The sequence below is a fragment of the Physella acuta genome, unplaced genomic scaffold (assembly GCF_028476545.2).
Source record: "Physella acuta isolate Inbredline_101_S28 unplaced genomic scaffold, ASM2847654v3 ptg000203l, whole genome shotgun sequence".
In the NCBI taxonomy this organism is placed as follows: Eukaryota; Metazoa; Mollusca; class Gastropoda; family Physidae; genus Physella; species Physella acuta.
Genome location: NW_026731722.1, coordinates 198828 through 218223, shown reverse-complemented (window position 1 = coordinate 218223; position 19396 = coordinate 198828). Strand labels below are relative to the sequence as shown.

Sequence of the window (19396 nt, the reverse complement as noted above, 5' to 3'; positions counted from 1 at the left end):
TGCGCCATTGAGGCCATTGACTCCGATTTCAGCCTGCTTTTCTTTTTGGATTTGCTTCCATAGCCTTTGTCCAACCAAGAACAAACTACAAGGCAGTAGTTGTTTAATTTTGGAGTTGTCTCTCCTAGAAGAGTGGCTGTCCCCAGCTAACGAGCCTCATCTGCCCGAGGGTTCGAACTCGAGAATTTTCGGTTTAGCAACCATGAGCTTTACCGACTCGACCACGCCGACCCCTATAAGGATGCAACCTATAATAAACTATTTTTTAAGGCAGGTTATGTTATACATTTATATCATCACCTACGAATTAAGAACATTTTTTCTCTATCTAATGAAAAACTCAATCAAACCACCAGTTGCTTCAATGTTTAGAGTTTTCAAAATTACTCTTTTATCATGGTGCCATGAGACTTTTTTTCCCAATTAATGGTTGGTTCTAATTTAATGTTTGGTTAACTCAATGGCTTTCTTTTTTTTTAAACAATAAAAATTTAATATCTTATAAAAAATGTAGAGGTTTTCCTAAAATTGTGATGCAAGGATAATAAACTGATTATCTCTTTTAAACTATTAATTAGTATTCTAATGATACTAATGAGGGTGCAAGTATGAGTTAATTAAACTCTCACAATTAAATTTGTAAAATTTGGCTTGTTGTACAACTATTTGCTACATGGGTATTATCATGGGGGTCAAAGTCTATGGAGAGTTCAACCTACCTCAGCATCAACATTGGGGGACAGCTCCTGGGGGTCATAGTCATACAGGGCAACCATCCTCCTCATGGGTCCGTCCCGTGGTATGGATGCCATACCATTAGGGGTCAGGTCCCGCGTGGCCGAGGCTAACGACGGTTGACTGGACACTGAAATTTATTTAGCACAGCAATGGAGGTCAAGCCGGGTTGGGTATTCAAACAAAGGAACAGCACTGAGATTGTCTTCCACAAAAAAACATTTTTTTTTAATTAAAATAAAGTGCCTGACATTTAACAATGTTGAATAAAAAAGAAGCAAATTTTTAAAAATACATATAAAAGTTGATTGACAAAAGCTCACAAGCAGACAAAGAGAATCTGCAACACACAAAGCTGATAATACACCTGAAATTAGTGTTGGCTGAAAATTCAGTACAAACATCTGTGGTTTAAACATTAACAAGCTGTGTGGACTACAACTGAGAACAAGCGGGATTGGCCAGATTTTTTAAAAAGAAGAAGCCAAAAGTAAATTGTACAGTGATAAATAAGTAAATACCTAAACGTTCTGTCGTCTCCTTCAGCAGCTGTTCCACTAGGTCAGGGTCGTCTATTTGAACTTCTGACACCATGTTGCAAGGGATGTAACCCCTCCTGCCGTGACTCTCTCCCTTGTAAAAACCATCAGCATCTTTGTCACCAAAAACTTTGAGTATTTGTCCTTCCCTGAATGGTAGCTCTTCATCAATGGAGTCCACATTGGGAGACATGGTTGTCGGGTCATAGTCAAACAAGGCTATAAATAACCTCACGCTGTTTTCATCAACCACGGGGTTGATCTCCCCTGATATAGAGTCATTGTCTCCCCCTTCGTCCGCTGCCCCTGACAAATCCGAGGGGATGTGTTTTCTTTGGTTAGGATTCTGGGCAGAACTGGACAACGCCCCTTGTTTTTGACTGGGACTCTGGGTCTCTGGGAATGACCTGGGGTCATTAGCTCTGACCGTGGTAGGGTGATCAGCAGGGTGGACGTGGGCGGGAGAGTTTGAGCGGTCATCATCAAATCTGACGGCGTCGCCACTGTCATGACGTCGCGTCTGGTCAACCTGTCTGAAGGCGCTGGGTTTCTGGACGTCCCCCCAGTAGTGGGATGAGATGGGGGGGTCAGAAGAGCGCCCGTGGGGTGATGTAGGCGTGTTCACAGCTGAGGGAATATTCCCGTCCTCTAGGTCCTCATCGGCTGAAGTTCTCTCTGTACTACTGTCTCTTGTGATTTCTTGAAAAATTAATTTAACAAAAACTTCAATTTTCAAACATTTAAAGAAATTTTTTTTAACAATGATGTCATTCTTTGTATCAGTTTTATAAATTTACTCACAGTAAACATAATTGTTGGTTTAGAAAAATAAAGAACCATGAACGAAATAATAATATGAAAGGCTGTTATTTAAAACACAAAAGAAATGTGTAGACAGAAGTCAAGATATAAATTGATAAAACTGATAAAGCCTTAGGTTAAAATTTTATTTCTGAGATTTTCTTCACTTTTTATATATATATTAATTAACAATAATTTTGGTCTGATTGTTATAATACTCAATACAAATATCCAAAAATAAAAACTATCAGCAGTCCCTTGGGTTTTCAGATAGTTTGATGTAAGCATCAATAAAGACAGCAAGAAGGACAACTCACCTATGGCAGGGACAACTCTGGCAGGGGCCGCCAACAGATCTCCTTTAGGCTTCTGGTCATGAAACTCCTTAGGTCCAGTGTCTGCACCGGCATTGGCCAGTTTTCTAGGGGCAGGTTGTGGTGACCTTTTCTCCGTCTGACCACACAACAGACAGTTGGACACATTAATTTATAACGTCGATAAATAGGTGGGTGATTTAAAGATAGTTTTAAAATATAAAATTTCTCAACTCTAAAAAATGTGAATAAATATGAATTAATCAGCAGAGGACTTGCTGGTTTAAAGTCTATTCATCTAAATTAGTGTTGTTCAGTTGAATGTCTAATCAGTCATTTTATTTTAAAAATTCAAACGTCACCAAAAGCTAGCAAGTAGACTAGTTGGGTTATTTAACATCAAAATACCTAGTTAAGTAAAAACAAGAGAACATTTCCCATGCTTGATAGATATGAATATAAAAAATAAACATTGAAGAAACCATCGACCAGAGAGGATGCAACACGAAGTGGTAGACAACACTAAACTACGCAGCCAGTGGTGAAAAAAAAATATTTCCATGCAGTCAAAATATGTCTTACATTTCTCAACCAAATATTGGGTTTACCCAAAAATAAAAATAAAACCTAAATGTCAAGCAGAACTGAATAGAAAAACAAGAATAGTCCAAGAAAAGGTTTATAATAGTAAACACTTATTTCATAAAAATGTTATACATTATCTGCATTGTATGTAAATGCTGCTGCATGTATACATAACATTGATGAATACAGGGCTATGAGGATTATATCTCTAGTTAGAGTTACACAATGGGTTATGAGGCCTTAGGTTATAGCATACATTTTAAGCACCTTTTTCCCAGTCATTAAATGGCACAAAGTTTAGTGCAAATAAGCTTTGATACATAGAGTTGGAAATATTTAACTGAAGAAAGTGCATGAGTTGGGGAGGTGACCTTTCTTCCTGCACAAATAAAAAATGTCTCTGCCCAGTCAAGTAGAACTTAATCCAATCCAAGTTTTCAGTGGACAGGCTGTAAACAATTTCAACCAATGGGAACCCAGCAGACAGTTCAGTATAAAAGAGAGAGGAAGTAACATAAAGCTTCATGCTGGATCAACCCAACAAGTAAAAAAAAAACGTCTCCATAATTTGATGAGTAATTTCATGGATAGGCTAATACAAAAGGGAAAGCAATAACAAGAAGATAACCCATCCCTAACCAAAACTTAAAAAACAAGTTGAAATGTGAAATACAAAAGTGCTACAAAATTTAAGCCGTGGGTTCTTTTTTATTTTCTTTAACTCATCACCTGACTAAGATGCTGCGTCTGATTGGTCCGGCTCACGCCGACCTCGTTAAGATGAGAGTCCTGGGAGCCAATGAGATCTTCCTCAACTTCGGGTATATCCGACAGCTCTGAGCTGCTTGTATCGGAAAAGGACTCCCCCATTATTGCGTTTACTCCATCGCTCTACAGTACAGGATGGACAAAATCCAAGTCCAAAAGATGTCAACAAAAAAAAAAATATTCAACTAAAATAAAATGTAATTAGCAAATGAAAATAAGTGACACGAACACCCAGACTATGGTGATCCACTGGCGGCAACAATGGACAGACACACAGCCAAGTGTTACCAAAGCTACAATGTATATATCTGACACTACTTCATTACTAGCTTTACTACAAAAACAGGAAAGAAAATGTCAATTAAATATTAAATACAACTTTAGTACTGTAAATACCTATGTTGAAAATTCACAAATTAGGTTTTGTAAGTAAAATAAATTAATCTATTATGTTTCGAAATAATAATAGGATTATATATGCCAATGCAATATTAGATCTATCATTAAAATGTTAACACCTTTGATACTTTAATTATAATAAGGAAAAGCATTAAAATAGATGTAATTATTGGTTTAAAGATTGGGTATTCTTTGCTTGATTTCATAGTCAAAAATTCAAGGAAATCATTAAACACCTTTCACAATAAACATAAGCATATGTTTAGCCATTACAGAGGAAGCTCTAGTTTTTTAGCTTGAGTAATAAGCTTTTGTTTAAGATATTTACATAAAAACTATTTCAACCCAGCTTAAATTATCAGAGAGTAAGAGTTTAAGAATTACTTTAGCATTTGGATGCTGAAAAATTAAATTTTAAAAATTAAATTAGAAACAAACTGTTTGGAAAAAAAAACTTTCAGTAACTTTTGAAAGAATACATTTAAATATTTTACATCTATTAATTGAAACTTTTAGATCATAACACATTAAAACAATAATTTTACAACATAATTTTTAAAGAGGTTAATAAATGTAACAATTTACAACAGTTCTTACACCATTTTACTGATACTAACACAAAAAAGCATTGAACAACAAAACATGTGGTAGTTAAATCAAGACTTCAGCCCAATCAACTTTCTCAAAATATTTTCATTGACTTTCTACTATAATTTTTTTTATTAATCTGCATGGAGTTTAAATTTAAATTAAATTGGTCCCAGTGAATAGTTTTCAAGTCTAATCTAAATTACTTCCTTTGATAAAGTCTCAAGGACGTCTGTCTCTAACTATACCACCAGTATGGCAGAAACTAGCAGACATGACAAAAAAAAAGGTTTTTAAATTATTTTATCAAGAAAGTAGTCCAGCTTCATTTTATTTAAAAAACTACAAGATATTTTAAGTTATTAAAGTCTTTCTGCTAGCTCTACCATACATTGTGACAAAACATGGAAGCACTAATTACTCCAGTTGAATACATCAACATGAAATTTAATTGACTAATTGATAAGGATTCCTTCCTTCTACTGGGGTAACTTACGTTACTCTGTGCCTCCCTGAAAGCCGCTTCAATTTCTTCATCTGTGTCGTGTCCTTTACCGTCATCACTAGAGGATTTTGATACCTGGGGAGGAAGTTGTTACAGGCTCATGTTAGGGTTGGGGCTGGGGCTAGGGTTTGGGCTTGGGTAATGATACTAATGAAACAAAGCTTTAATATCAATAAGACCAGCTGTTAGTTGTTGAGTTTAGATAATGTTAATTAAAAATTTTTAAGTAGAGTACAGATCTCAGCCTGATGATCTGTTATTGGGTGAAGTAGTGAAGTAGAGTTGATCTGTTTATGTGGTATCTGCAACATGTCACCAGCGCTGTTCTAAAAGTCTTATACAAGGATATATTTATTTTACAAAATCACTGCGCGGCAGCTCAACCGCACAGCTTAGAGGGAACATTAGTCACCAGTATGTTTTCTACTTTAATATTAGGGTGGACTCAGTGACTCAAACCACAAACACTTGATAATCAGGACATGTAGAGTTGGCATTTTTTAAGATCAACGTTACTCCATTAGAAAAAACTGCAAATATTAAATCTTATTTAAACAAAATAGCTGTATATTTGTATATTTCAGTATATTGAAACCTGAGAGCAGAGGATACCAAAATATTTGCATACAACAGGTAAAATAAAACTTACTTTTGCTCTTTCTGTACCCTTAATGCCAGATCCTTCTTTTAACTCTTTGATTAACTGACCAGGCAGGGCGACCACATCGGAATTGACAGACTCCACGCCAGACGTAGAGACTGTCCTGACAGCTATGTGGGATGGGAACAGACCTTTGAAGTCTTCAGAGCTCAGTACCACATGGTCACCTACAGGACACAAAGATTAAAGTGAGAAATTTTACATGGAAGTATAAAGACAATGGAAATAAACATTACACAAAGAAAAAGCTTTAAAATATAAATAAATAATGGAAATAAACTGGGAAATTAATACACTAGAAATAATAATGGTCATAAACATTACACTAAGAAATTTTACATGGAAGTATAAATAAATAATGGAGATAAAATGGGAAATTTATGGAGGAAATAAACATTACACTAAAGAAGTTTATGGTGAGAATTAAAATAAATAATGGGTATAAACATTACGCTGAGAAAGTTCAGGTGAAAATAAACCTAACACTAGAAAAATTCAAGGTGGATACAGAAACACATAATAAACAAAATATTTGCCTAGTTATAACAGAGTGGGTTGTTGAGAGGTAGAGTGTAAGGCTGCAAACTCAAAAGTCTAAAATTCTGATTCCAGATCGATTTGCACCCAGCTCTGAGAGAAACAGATGCTGAACCACATTTCTCATTTAAAATCTAAGGTTACAGACACAGAACAACTGCTTCTAAGAAGCACTTCCATCTTTTGTTTTGTAGATTCAGATCTTTACTTTTTATAAAACAGAAACTTTAATAATTTCATTGGTAAAAGAGTTCTAGTTGTATGGTGTAGAAAAATGTCTTACAAGTAGGGCCTGGAACATTCTTTGCCCTCCTGTTGTCAGCCATGACGTGGTAGCCAGCCACCACAGCCCCATTGCAGACACCGGAGGAGTTGATGGTCACTGGGAGCCAACTGACCAGAATAGTTCCCTCCCTTGGTCCTGATTCTATCTGCACGTTTAGTGGGGGTTCTGGGGCTCCTACAAGAGAAAAACAGAAATTCATGGAAATATTTTCATGCACAATATTTATTGTTATTATAAACTATAACATATTACACACTTGTATAACTTTCATTCTACTCATAAACTTCTTAATATTTAATTTTTATCTAAAATTAGCCATCTTAAATTCTTTCTGACTTAATTAAATTAAAAAAGCGCATATTTTTTAAAAGAATGTTGCTGCATTTTAATATTTCCAATTTTTAAAAAAAATTTCATGCCAAGAAAAATATTATTAATACAAAAATTATATAAAAAGAATAAGAAAAACGTTACTTTTAAAATAAGATGAAAAATAAACTTAAAATTTTTTTAAAATGAAAGGTTACGTAATTCTAAAATATAGTTTTAAGAATAGGATATAGACAAAATGAGAAGAAAATATGAGATAGACCAGGTCTCTCACCTGCTTCAGGTGTGTGGAATTCTATGCTAGCCGACACATTCTCCACCCACTTGCGGGACTTCTCCTCTATCAGGGTGCCAGAAATACTTTTGGCAATCAAGGTCACTTTGTGTAATGCTCCTGGTGTTAGACCTACAACAAACATTCCAGAACATTCTCATAGCTTTAACTGGCAAGACGATCATTGTAATTTGGTTTTAAATGTGATTATAAATAAGGAAATTGTAATAAACTTTTGATTTTTTTTTCCCGGCCGGATGAATTAAATATGTTAGACAATTTAAGTCGGAGAAAATACCATGCTATAATTAGTTATCTGGTTAAGATACCTGCTAAAGGTACCTATTAAAGTAAGTTACCTGATAAATTAAGTTATATGCTAATGTAAGTTATATGCTTAAGTAACAAATGATCTGCTAAAGTAATGTACAAATGAGAGCAAGTAACCTGTTTTAAATTAAGTTACCTGTTTAAATAAGTGACCACTAAAGTAAATTACCTGTGAAGTAATTAGCCTGTTGTAAAGTAATTTAAATATGTAGCAATTAACCTGTTGTAAAGTAATTTACCTGTGAAGTAATTAACCTGTTTTATAGTAATTTACCCGTGAGAGTATGTCGAAACACACCAGGCTTGACTACCCTCACTTCTTTACCATTGACCAGGATGGAATGTTGGAAGTTGCTGTCACCAGGCAGCCATGACAGGGCTGCTGACGTCGGTGACACGTGGCAAACTTTTAACTCTGATGGCACCGGGTACACATCTACCAAGTGGTAAAAAAAAATTTCAGTATTTTGTTTTAACTCGTCTTTCAAACATAATTTAAGTAATTTAAATAAAATTTTCCAATTTTTAAAAAAATTCATTATTTAAAAAAATGTTATTTTTTAAAACAAAATTCAGTCATGATCTAGTCATTACAAATCTACCAAGTGGTAAAACGTTTTCAGTATTTTGTTTTAACTAGTCTTTCAAACATAATTTAACTCATTTAAATAAAATGTTTCTATTTCTTTTTAAAATTCATTTATTCAAAAAACTGTAATTTTTCAAAACAAAATTCACTCATGATCTAGTCATTATAAATCTACCAAGTGGTACAACATTTTCAGTATTTTGTTTTAACTAGTCTTTCAAACATAATTTAAGTCATTTAAATAAAATTCTCCTATTTTTTTTTAATTCATTCATGTTCCTATTTTTTTCTAAATTCAGTTGTTCAAAAAAAATGTAATTTTTTAAAACAAAATTCAGTCATGATCTAGTCATTACAACATAAAAAATAACCTAGCTGTTGTTGTTTTTAAAAAATTATGATTAATTTGTATCAGTAAAAATTTGACTTCTGACCTTTGCCCACCAGCATGGTGCACTGTGCATCTTTAGACTGGCCTTTGTTAGACAAACATCTGACACAGACTCTATGGACCTGGTGGGGCACAGAAACATCTTTTAGTGCACCTAAATCATCACAATACATGTTACACACAAGCACAGTCTACACTATTTTCTTCAAAGTACAAACAAACCAATGATAATGGAAAGCCCTACATTAAGTTAGGGTAATTCAGAGTATGTTTATTATGCTAAAAATATAAGCACAACACATTAATATATAGCTGACAAATGAAATTTACTGTAGCTGTGTCACAATGACAGTTTTTGATAGTTCCTAAAAGTAAAAACAATTAATATAATAAACTAAACAGACTTGTCAAATATGACTGCTAGTTCAATAAGGTGGCTAAAATAGAGGTAATATTTAAATCTTATCCAACTTTTCATCAAATCCCATCCAACATTTTTTCAAATCTCATCCAATTTTTCATCAAAGCTTATCTAACTTTTTATCAAAATTTATCCATCATAGCCCAAACCTGGTGGCCAGATAAATGTACTCACAGAACTGGAATTGACACCTTCAAGCAATGCCTTGGTCCTCTCGTTACTTTTGACCGAAGTTTTGAAGTGCCCATCAACAAAAATGTGGTAGGACTGGACCTCAAGCCCTGTAGCAGGTTCCGGATCCTTCCAGCTGATCAGCAGACTGTTGGTCAGTTGTCTGTCCAGCGACAGGCCTCGTGGGCTGGGAGGTACTGAAATAAACAATGTTCAATTCATTCAGCATTCAAAACATGAGCTAGAATTGTTACAACCAACTTTTACAACCTGCTCAACATAATTATGTTTCCAATACAGAACTTCTTTAAAATAATGATCAGTAAAATACTAATTGTTTTTATTTATTTTCATTTAGATTGGCAACCTGTTTCAAATTAATTCTGAAAATATTCAAGAATCTCCACTTAAGTTAGTGATACAATTGTTTACAATACATGGAATCAATGTTAGAGGTATAATTTTTCCTTTTTCTATATTAGTAGCAAGGTTTTATTTGAAATAAACTGAGACAGCATTGATTCACTGTAAAAGCCAGAACAGAATGGTTTATATTCACCATTAAAGAATGCATACTAACCCAAACACTAACCATTACAGTGATTAAAAAATACATAACGAAGTAAAACATTTTAACCCTAACCCTTACATTTCTTTATTAAATCCGTGAGTAAAAACAAATCTTAACCCTAAAGCTAACCCTTACAGTGGTTTGTAGATCCATAATTAAACCATACATGTTAACACTAATCCTAACCTTTACAGTGGCTTATAGATCCATAATTAAACCATACATGTTAAGCCTAATCCTAACCCTTACTGTGGTTTATAGATCCATAATTAAACCATACATGCTAAGCCTAATCCTAACCCTTACTGTGGTTTATAGATCCATAATTAAACCATACATGTTAACACTAATCCTAACCTTTACAGTGGCTTATAGATCCATAATTAAACCATACATGTTAAGCCTAATCCTAACCCTTACTGTGGTTTATAGATCCATAATTAAACCATACATGCTAAGCCTAATCCTAACCCTTACTGTGGTTTATAGATCCATAATTAAACCATACATGTTAAGCCTAATCCTAACCCTTATAATGGTTTATAGATCCATAATTAAACTATACATGTTAACCCTAATCCTAACCCTTATAATGGTTTATAGATCCATAATTAAACTATACATGTTAACCCTAATCCTAACCCTTACAGTGGTTTATGGATCCTCCACCATTCAACAACACACGACTGTTCACTGAGGCGGTCTCCTCATCTATCTCAGCAATATCTTCCAGGTCACTGTTTGATTCTTCAAGGTTACCAGCACCATCTGGCAGTGCAAAAAAATCTGGTCAATCTGGTCATTAATTTAAAAAAAAAATTTCCCCACAAATTAATAACTATTGTAACTATTGTAACTGTAAAAAAAAACATAACAAAAAAAATAATATTGAATACAGAGAATATTGTTACCAATGCAAAAAGTATTTTAACTTAAAGCTAAAGCAAGGTGAGTTGCCAGATTTTAGTAGTTATTCTAACCAAACTTTTTATAAAAATAGATCCAGCATGTGGCAAATTAAGAGAGAAAATCTTTTTAAAATCAGGCCACAATTTATCTTTATATTACAGTTTTTATTCAACCCAACCTATGCATTTTGTACCATCTTTTTTTTCTGGCACTGCCTATTTAACAGCAGATTTCATTCAATCACTGGTCTATGGTTGCCATAGTGATGGGGTCAACTATTGATTGACAGTTGCAGGGAAACCTGCATAAACCTAAGCTAACTTTATTGGAACTTTTTTTATATGATCAATAATAATAGACTACCATCCCAGAAATTTTTTTTAACTCCAGCATCAGGTTCCTTAATGAAAGAAACATTTCCTCTATTTACATTACATTTTTTCTGATGTTGCATTAAGCACGTATGTACATTTAATTAAGTCCTACGATTTTTTAAATGATTTTTGTCATCAAGTTTAAATAAACATGCTATATTAAATACTTTGTGATCTGGTGTTTTTATTTTTAAGAAATGAGCTTTACAGATTACATTTATGATTAAACTATTCCAAAGTCAATAATGATGTATCATATTAAAAAGTCAGTCAGGTGACTTTGGTTAGGCTGACTTGGTAAAATAAATGAGTCACTGTGATGTAATAAGTACCTTTTTACAAAAAATGTAATGCTTTAAAAGTAGCATAGCAAGTGAACAAATAATGAGGTAGGTCTAGTAAAAAAAAAAACTCAAAGAAAAAAAACGTACTTTGTAAATTTAAGTAAGTGACAGTAAGAAAAACTAACTTTGTAAATCAGTTTTTGGTCTTGTGACTGGGTAGTCCAGCTCATTGTTGTTGTTGTTGAGTTTGTTGTTGCTGATGATGGGGCCAGTTGAGAGCGGCGCCATCGCAGCTGTGGTGCTGGCAGACGTGTAGTCTGGGTGGCCAGCTTGCATTAAGGCAGCATGGAATTCTGCTAAGTCTTCATCTGTGGGAGGACAAGGGCACACTGCTGATATCAAGACAGGGGACATTGGGGGTAATGACAGGTGAGTTATCAACAGGTGTTTACAGGTGTGAAAAGTCTGTTGGCGGACAGAGTTGTACATGTTTTTGTACACCTTGACATCAAGACAGGTTAAATGGAATCATGACAGGTGAGTTAACAGCAAGTGTTTACAGGTGTGAAAAGTCTGTGGGAGGACAGAATTGTACATGGCACAGGTTTTTGTACACCTTGATATCAAGACAGGTGATGTAGGGTCATAACAGGTGAGTTAACGGCAGGTGTTTACAGGTGTTAGTAGGTAAAGGTTGAAATATGTTTGTTAAGTAAATGCTTCAGATATCCCAAAAGGTCTACTCCTCTCAGAAAACTGTGAATACCACCCAACTCACCTTCAACTTTCTCTATAAAATTTGATGGTACTAGACCCTGTCTACCATCTATTAATTCACCATCAAAAAATCCATCCTAGAATGAAGAAAAAGAAACCAGATTTAAACTTTACCAAGTACATAACATAGTTTCTTTATATTTTAATAGTAAAAAAAACGAGCACTTGTTACTCTCAGATACTGGACTCAGCTAAATGCATTACTGTTAATTTCTTGATACTAATAGATAATGGGTTTAGGAAGTTAGGGGTAGCGTTTGGACTAGGGTTTATGTTAACTTCAGTGTGGACATTTTCAAGTAAAATTAGTTATCACCCTACCACTAGTGTTTGTACAAGATCCCATTATTCACTACTGGTATATAAAAACCCAGACAGAACACATAAACAGCCAACTAGTGAAAGCTGAACACTGTCAGCAATTAAAATCAAAACAATCAAGATGCAAGTGCTCTCGTCCATCTAAAGACTGAAACGTTGGACACTAACAGTAATTAAAACAATCACGATGAAACTGACCTCGTCCATTTCTCCCACCACGAGGACATAATCCCCTGCCGTAAGAGGAAGCTCAGCTTCTGGATTCTCATTGGGCGAGAACTCAAATGGGTCGTAGTTATATTTAGCAATGTACACCTGGATTGGTCCCTTTTGTGCCCATGCTGATAAGAAACTCTCTGCCATTGGTCGTTCATTTTGATTCTAGAAAAAACAAAGGAAACAGTGTTATACAATAAGAGTAACAACTTCTTACATAAATACTACTTGAACAGGTGCAATATATTCACTAAATGTTAAGATAATCGAGCAGCACTAATTATTCCGTGTTTTGCCATTCCTAGGTGAGTTAACTCAGCCCTATTGGGTCCTTGGCAAGTTAAGCTAACTTCCCAGTTGGCACTCACATTGACAGAATAATTGAGCACTGGTTAGTTCATGGCTTAGCGAGTTAACTCAGCCATATTAGATACCTGATGTTGGAGAAGTAAAATACATCTGAGCTACATGCATCTTGGTAAACTCAACTTTACCTGGCCTAGATATTTAGTCTATAAAACTACCTTGACTTTTTTCCTAAATATCCTTTTTTAATAATGAATAGATTATCATATGAAATAGTTTTAAGGAACTTTTAAATCTAAACATTGTTTTGTATGCATCATTGTTATTAGATGGATGAGAGAAATAGTTTTAATAAACAAAAAAAACTACTTGCCTGTCTTTTCCTATCCATCACCTCCTCCACTTCTCCCCCCTCTCCGTGGTTATCTCCCTTCCCTGCAACACAACAATAGGTGTAAAAATATCTTTCAATTTTCCCCTGTGATAAATGAATCATCGTTCCACTTCAACTCTCAACAATCCATGTAAACAAGCCAAACCAATCACCCCACTGTGATCATTGTGGACTTAAAATGCCTAAACATAATCCACACAATCCACAGAAATTATTTAGAGTAGTTATCCAGCTATTAGCCGGGTTCAATTATTTCTCACTGCAGTGGCAGGACGTTAATCATACCAGCTGATGTTGAGGGGGGGGGGGGAGGGGGAGAGCAGGGACTTGTGGGTAAAAGTCATACAAGGGTTAGGGATAATGGCTGGTTAATGAGGGGAAATGTGAAGAATTAAAGACCAGGCTAATGAAACTGGGTGAGTAATTGCTTGAGGAGTCAATGAAAGTAGGTTCAGATAAGTTTAGCATGTTCCCTATTGTTCTATTGAGAAACAAGAAAGTAGGTTTATATGTTTAACTAGTTCACTGCTGTTCTAAAGACAAATATATTTTGTTGTCGTGATAACTTGAGATCAGCAGGACTTCCTAATCTTCTATTGAAAAAAAAAACCAATATCAGGGGCATATTATTTTAAGATAGTATTTTATAAAATCTGGGATAGTTAGACCTTTTTAGATTGGATGTAGTAGGTAAAACACAAGGCTGCAGAGATTTATATAACTAGACAGGTCACATGATCAAGGAATATTTTCTAAAACTACTAGTCTTGCATTGACAGGATGCAGGTCATGTGATTAAAAATTGGGGAATGAATGGCCATAAAATCAATAAGATATAATATATCAGAAATCTGGGCAGAATTGGGGTATACGTTGATTATATAGAATAGAAGTTTACAAGATAAAAGAAATATACAGCAAAACCATGTTTAACTCTCAATCATACATAAAAGTAAATTAAAAATGTGGTCTATTTGAAAACTGAAATAAAAATCTAAAAAAAAAGGACTAAAATATTTTTTATATAGAAAAAAATAGCTCGGAGCAACATTTAAAAAAGATTTTAATTGCTAGTTTATTTAGAAAATGACAGTTTAAGTCCCACGTGAATAAAGTGATAGATCCTAGACCTCAGGCAAGTATTGATCACTGTAGGGAAATAAAACACTGACAATACAAAAGATAAGAGGAGTTTACAGATTGTTACTTTTGTTCTCCTTCCTTCACATGAGTGCACTGGTGTTAGCAGAGGGAAGTACTTTGTGGAGAAGTGGTCTAGTTAAGCTTTGAATTATTGATAGCAGAGTGAAACAGAGGATAGACTGTCCATAGGGACAGCAACAGTGTTATTATTACCAACACCTTTCAAAGTGAAGAAAAATACAGATTTTTTTTCTCGCTTATCCACATTTAGATATTTCTATAAGGTTTCAACAAAATAATGTATAAAACTTTTACAATAATGCTATTATACATGCACTAACAATATATATATATATATATATATATATATATATATATATATATATATATATATATATATATATATATATATATATATATATATATATATATAATGTATATGTTGGTATGGCTAACCATTAAGTAGCCAGGACATGATGTAAGATTGGATGGAATGTGATATTTACCTCTGTTTATCAGCTGTGTGTGAAATACAGCAGGATGGTGGGATGGTTCTAATGAGGTGTCTACAGACAGATCAACCAAGAGAAATGTTAAAAGATTAAGTTTCAAAATGTTTCAGCCATTACAGAACACTGGGATAGAAATAGAAAAGCATCATAAAAAAATGTGTTGTGTAGTACAAACAATGTAGGGCACTGATTTCACAATGTTTAATAAAGTAGATATATACAGGATGATACCAATCATGAGATATCAACTGAGATACTGGCCACCACTATTCTTAGTTACATGGATGCCAATTATTAAAATCTGTTTGTATTCAGAAAATTGCATCCTACCTGACCTCTTATTAAAAAAAAAAATCACATCCTACCTGCGCTAATGACAGCCTCTTTTTTTATTCTAGCAAACTCAGCTCGCAAAAGTTCGGCTTCTTCCAAAATTTTCTGCCGCTCGTCCGCTTCCTTCTTCAGCCTCTGAACCTCCCTGGAGAGTTCCTCCCTTCTCTCTTCTTCCCTTTTCCTCTTCTCCTCTAGCTCCAAAACCTGCAGGTTCAGCTTGTTCACAACCTGGGTGTGCTCACTCTCAATGGAAGAGCTGGCCTGTAAGACAAGGAGAGAACAGCACAATAGAGAACAGCACAGTAGACTCTAGCCCACAGATAACATAATTCAGGTAACAGCACAGTAGACTCTAGCCCACAGATAACATAATTCAGGTAACAGCACAGTAGACTCTAGCCCACAGATAACATAATTCAGGTAACAGCACAGTAGACTCTAGCCCACAGATAACATAATTCAGGTAACAGCACAGTAGACTCTAGCCCACAGATAACATAATTCAGGTATCAGCATAGTACAGCAGACTCTAGCCCACAGATAACATAATTCAGGGATCAGCATAGTACAGAAGACTTTAGTCCACAGATAACGTAATTCAGGGATCAGCATAGTACAGAAGACTTTAGTCCACAGATAACAGAATTCAGGGATCAGCATAGTACAGAAGACTCTAGTCCACAGATACAATAATTCAGGGATCAGCATAGTACAGAAGACTTTAGTCCACAGATAAGATTCAGTTACTGCTATAGAGCTGTAGCATTGCCATCAGTGGTATGTTTGTACAATGCCAGGATATGTAAAAAGGGAATTCATTTTTTTACTATGGTAAATGTATATGGTATTTGTACTTAGAATTTATATTTAGAGTCATGGAGAAGTGAAGATGGTTCATAACCTTTCATCCATTAATTGTTTTATGTCAATTACTTAAAAGTCCAGTGCTGATGAAGGTCTTAGGTTAAACACATTTTGTAAGAAAAATGTGAAATTGTAATCTGAATACTGATACCTTTTTTAACCCCTACCTAAAACAAAAGGTTACAATGAAGTTTTACAGTTGAATGTTTAAAATGAATGGTATTTCACACATGAGTGATTTTGTCAGAAGCCCATTGTGAAGATTATATTTTCCTATAATAAGTTAAAATTATTCTTTTTAGCTTTTAAAAAATGATAGCTATCATTTACTTAGAAAAAAATAATATAGTCAAACATCATGCTCTGATCTAATTCTAGCGTGAGATGCAGAGCTTAGCTAAACGAGCATCAAGTAGGTTTTTTCCTCAATTATCAGACGGAGCCAAAGGCAATAGCCTGCTCTAAACTTTCAAATGATTAGAGTAATAGCGGAGATGAAGCACTTCGTTAGCTGTACAACTAGGCAGGAAAAAAAACATTCACAGCCATCTTGAAAAGAACTGACACAGATTAACGATAATTGAAAGGGTCACCTCATTATTGATGTCCATTTGCATTTAATTGCCCATGAAAGGCTCAGCACACAAGAAGACATTACAGAGCCATTCAAAGCTACTTGAACTCTGACCTTTGTGGGTTCAGTGGTGTGGTAAAATGTGGCATGAATATTAAATAAGGTGACCAAAGATGGAATGTCTGGATGAAACAAGCTGAGGCTCTACTTTTGTTTATTCTGGGAGGGGGGGTGAGAAGAGGTGAGGGGAGCTATCCAGGGAACTGAAATATATAAATGTATAAACAGAGGTTGTGAAATCCTGAGGCAATCCTTTTATATTAGGGTAGCAAAAATGAGTCTTCTGAAAATGTTAGCAGTTTTATTTTCTCTGTAAGTGGCTGGATGACAGGGGGAGGGGGGGGGGGGGGGGTAAGAGATAGGTTTCCAGTGACCTGTGTCCATCTACCAAGTCAATTGTTTTTTCAAATTTTTGTTGAATGGGAAAAAAAATTGTTGAATAAGGGGAATAAAACTGGCTGAGTAAAGGGCAGTAAAAATTGATGAATAAAGGGTATAAAACTAGTTGAGTTAAGGGGAATAAAAATGGGTGAGTAAAGGGGAGTAAAATTGTCAAGGGGAATAACAGATGTTTAAATCAAAGTAATCCGTGTTCTGGATTGCCATCTTTATCAAATATGGTAGGTTAACTTGAACTGCCTAGACAGGCATGTCTACATCTTGATGGATTAGTTTTGTGAGAGGTGTCCAGCACTGCTTACCTTCTGTGAGGTGTCAAATTACCTGAGCATTGCTTACCTTCTGTGAGTGTCAAGTTACCTGAGCACTGCTTACCTTCTGTGAGTGTCAAGATATCTGAGCACATTCCTACCTTCTGTGGGGTGTCAAATTACCTCAGCACTGCTTACATTGTGTGAGGTGTCGTTACCTGAGCAACGCTTACCTTCTGAAACTGCTCAAGCTGAGCTTGCTTCTGCTGAAGTTCTGACAAGGCAAGTTTACGTTCATTCTCCAACTGACTCACTGACTCGGCTGACTCTTGGAGATCCTGAAATATTTTTTTTAAATTACCATTTCTGTATTTAACAAAAACATCAACATAACCATTTTTCCATGAAAAAATATTTTAATACCTAAAACAGAAACATTAAAATTATCCTTTCATTTAAAATGTTCATACTTAATCCAATTTTTAAAATTCCTAACTTTTCTTCCACCTAACAAAAACCAATAATATTGTTTCACTAAACAAAACATGTTTTTTGTTACACATGACCAGTAAATTATCAGTGATCATATATTGTCAAGGAAGATCCTGTGGCTTACAACAACAACAAAATCAATAATCACATCAACAGGCTGGGGCAATCAAGTTATAAAACAAATAAATAATTAACTAGGTAAATAAACAACAGCTTAAGCTCTGACCTAATGTCTTTGTCAATATAAGAAATAACATTTAATGGTTTCTTTTATTGTTTTTATAATTACTAGGTGTGTGTGTGGGGGGGGGTGTGTTTTTATAAATCCAGTTTCACGTTAGGTGTATTTACTTGGAAACAGCAATTTAGAAATAAAAATTATGTTAACACATAGTGTATGACAGAGTTATCCTACCCTGGCTTAATTCATTAACACATAGTGTATGACAGAGTTATCCTACCCTGACTTAATTCATTAACACATAGTGTATGACAGAGTTATCCTACCCTGACTTGATTCATTAACACATAGTGTATGACAGAGTTATCCTACCCTGACTTAATTCATTAACACATAGTGTATGACAGAGTTATCCTACCCTGACTTAATTCATGAACACATAGTGTATGACAGAGTTATCCTACCCTGACTTGATTCATGAACACATAGTGTATGACAGAGTTATCCTACCCTGACTTGATTAATTAACACATAGTGTATGACAGAGTTATCCTACCCTGACTTGATTCATGAACACATAGTGTATGACAGAGTTATCTTAAACTAACTTAATTCATTAACACATAGTGTATGACAGAGTTATCCTACCCTGACTTGATTCATTAACACATTGTGTATGACAGAGTTATCCTACCCTGACTTGATTCATTAACACATAGTGTATGACAGAGTTATCCTACCCTGACTTGATTCATTAACACATAGTGTATGACAGAGTTATCCTACCCTAACTTAATTCATTAACACATTGTGTATGACAGAGTTATCTCACCCTGACTTGATTAATTAACACATAGTGTATGACAGAGTTATCTCACCCTGACTTAATTCATTAACACATAGTGTATGACAGAGTTATCTTACCCTGCCTTAATTCATGAACACATAGTGTATGACAGAGTTATCCTACCATGACTTGATTCATTAACACATAGTGTATGACAGAGTTATCTCACCCTGACTTCATTAACACATAGTGTATGACAGAGTTATCCTACCCTGACTTGATTCATGAACACATAGTGTATGACAGAGTTATCTCACCCTGACTTGATTAATTAACACATAGTGTATGACAGTTATCTCACCCTGACTTGATTCATGAACACATAGTGTATGACAGAGTTATCCTACCCTGACTTGATTCATGA

General features: G+C 34.7%; 1 protein-coding gene across 7 annotated transcripts in view; it reads right to left on the bottom strand.

Annotated features, from left to right (window-relative positions):
* LOC131937198 (RIMS-binding protein 2-like) overlaps positions 1 to 19396 on the bottom strand; it is a 205907-nt gene that overhangs the window by 6153 nt on the left and 180358 nt on the right. For 6 of the 7 annotated variants that reach the window (XM_059294418.1, XM_059294423.1, XM_059294424.1 and 3 more), the window contains 19 exons: positions 17746 to 17850; positions 15397 to 15625; positions 15026 to 15085; positions 13356 to 13417; positions 12659 to 12841; positions 12141 to 12216; positions 11548 to 11730; positions 10444 to 10563; positions 9228 to 9421; positions 8676 to 8754; positions 7927 to 8088; positions 7323 to 7454; positions 6716 to 6892; positions 5884 to 6062; positions 5226 to 5309; positions 3704 to 3865; positions 2393 to 2528; positions 1257 to 1973; positions 720 to 865 (listed from right to left, as the gene is read on the bottom strand). In XM_059294418.1, the coding sequence (XP_059150401.1) occupies positions 720 to 865; positions 1257 to 1973; positions 2393 to 2528; positions 3704 to 3865; positions 5226 to 5309; positions 5884 to 6062; positions 6716 to 6892; positions 7323 to 7454; positions 7927 to 8088; positions 8676 to 8754; positions 9228 to 9421; positions 10444 to 10563; positions 11548 to 11730; positions 12141 to 12216; positions 12659 to 12841; positions 13356 to 13417; positions 15026 to 15085; positions 15397 to 15625; positions 17746 to 17850 (3186 nt within the window). The remainder of the gene's footprint in view (positions 1 to 719; positions 866 to 1256; positions 1974 to 2392; positions 2529 to 3703; positions 3866 to 5225; positions 5310 to 5883; positions 6063 to 6715; positions 6893 to 7322; positions 7455 to 7926; positions 8089 to 8675; positions 8755 to 9227; positions 9422 to 10443; positions 10564 to 11547; positions 11731 to 12140; positions 12217 to 12658; positions 12842 to 13355; positions 13418 to 15025; positions 15086 to 15396; positions 15626 to 17745; positions 17851 to 19396) is intronic. The other variant, XM_059294421.1, reaches the window with a different exon arrangement.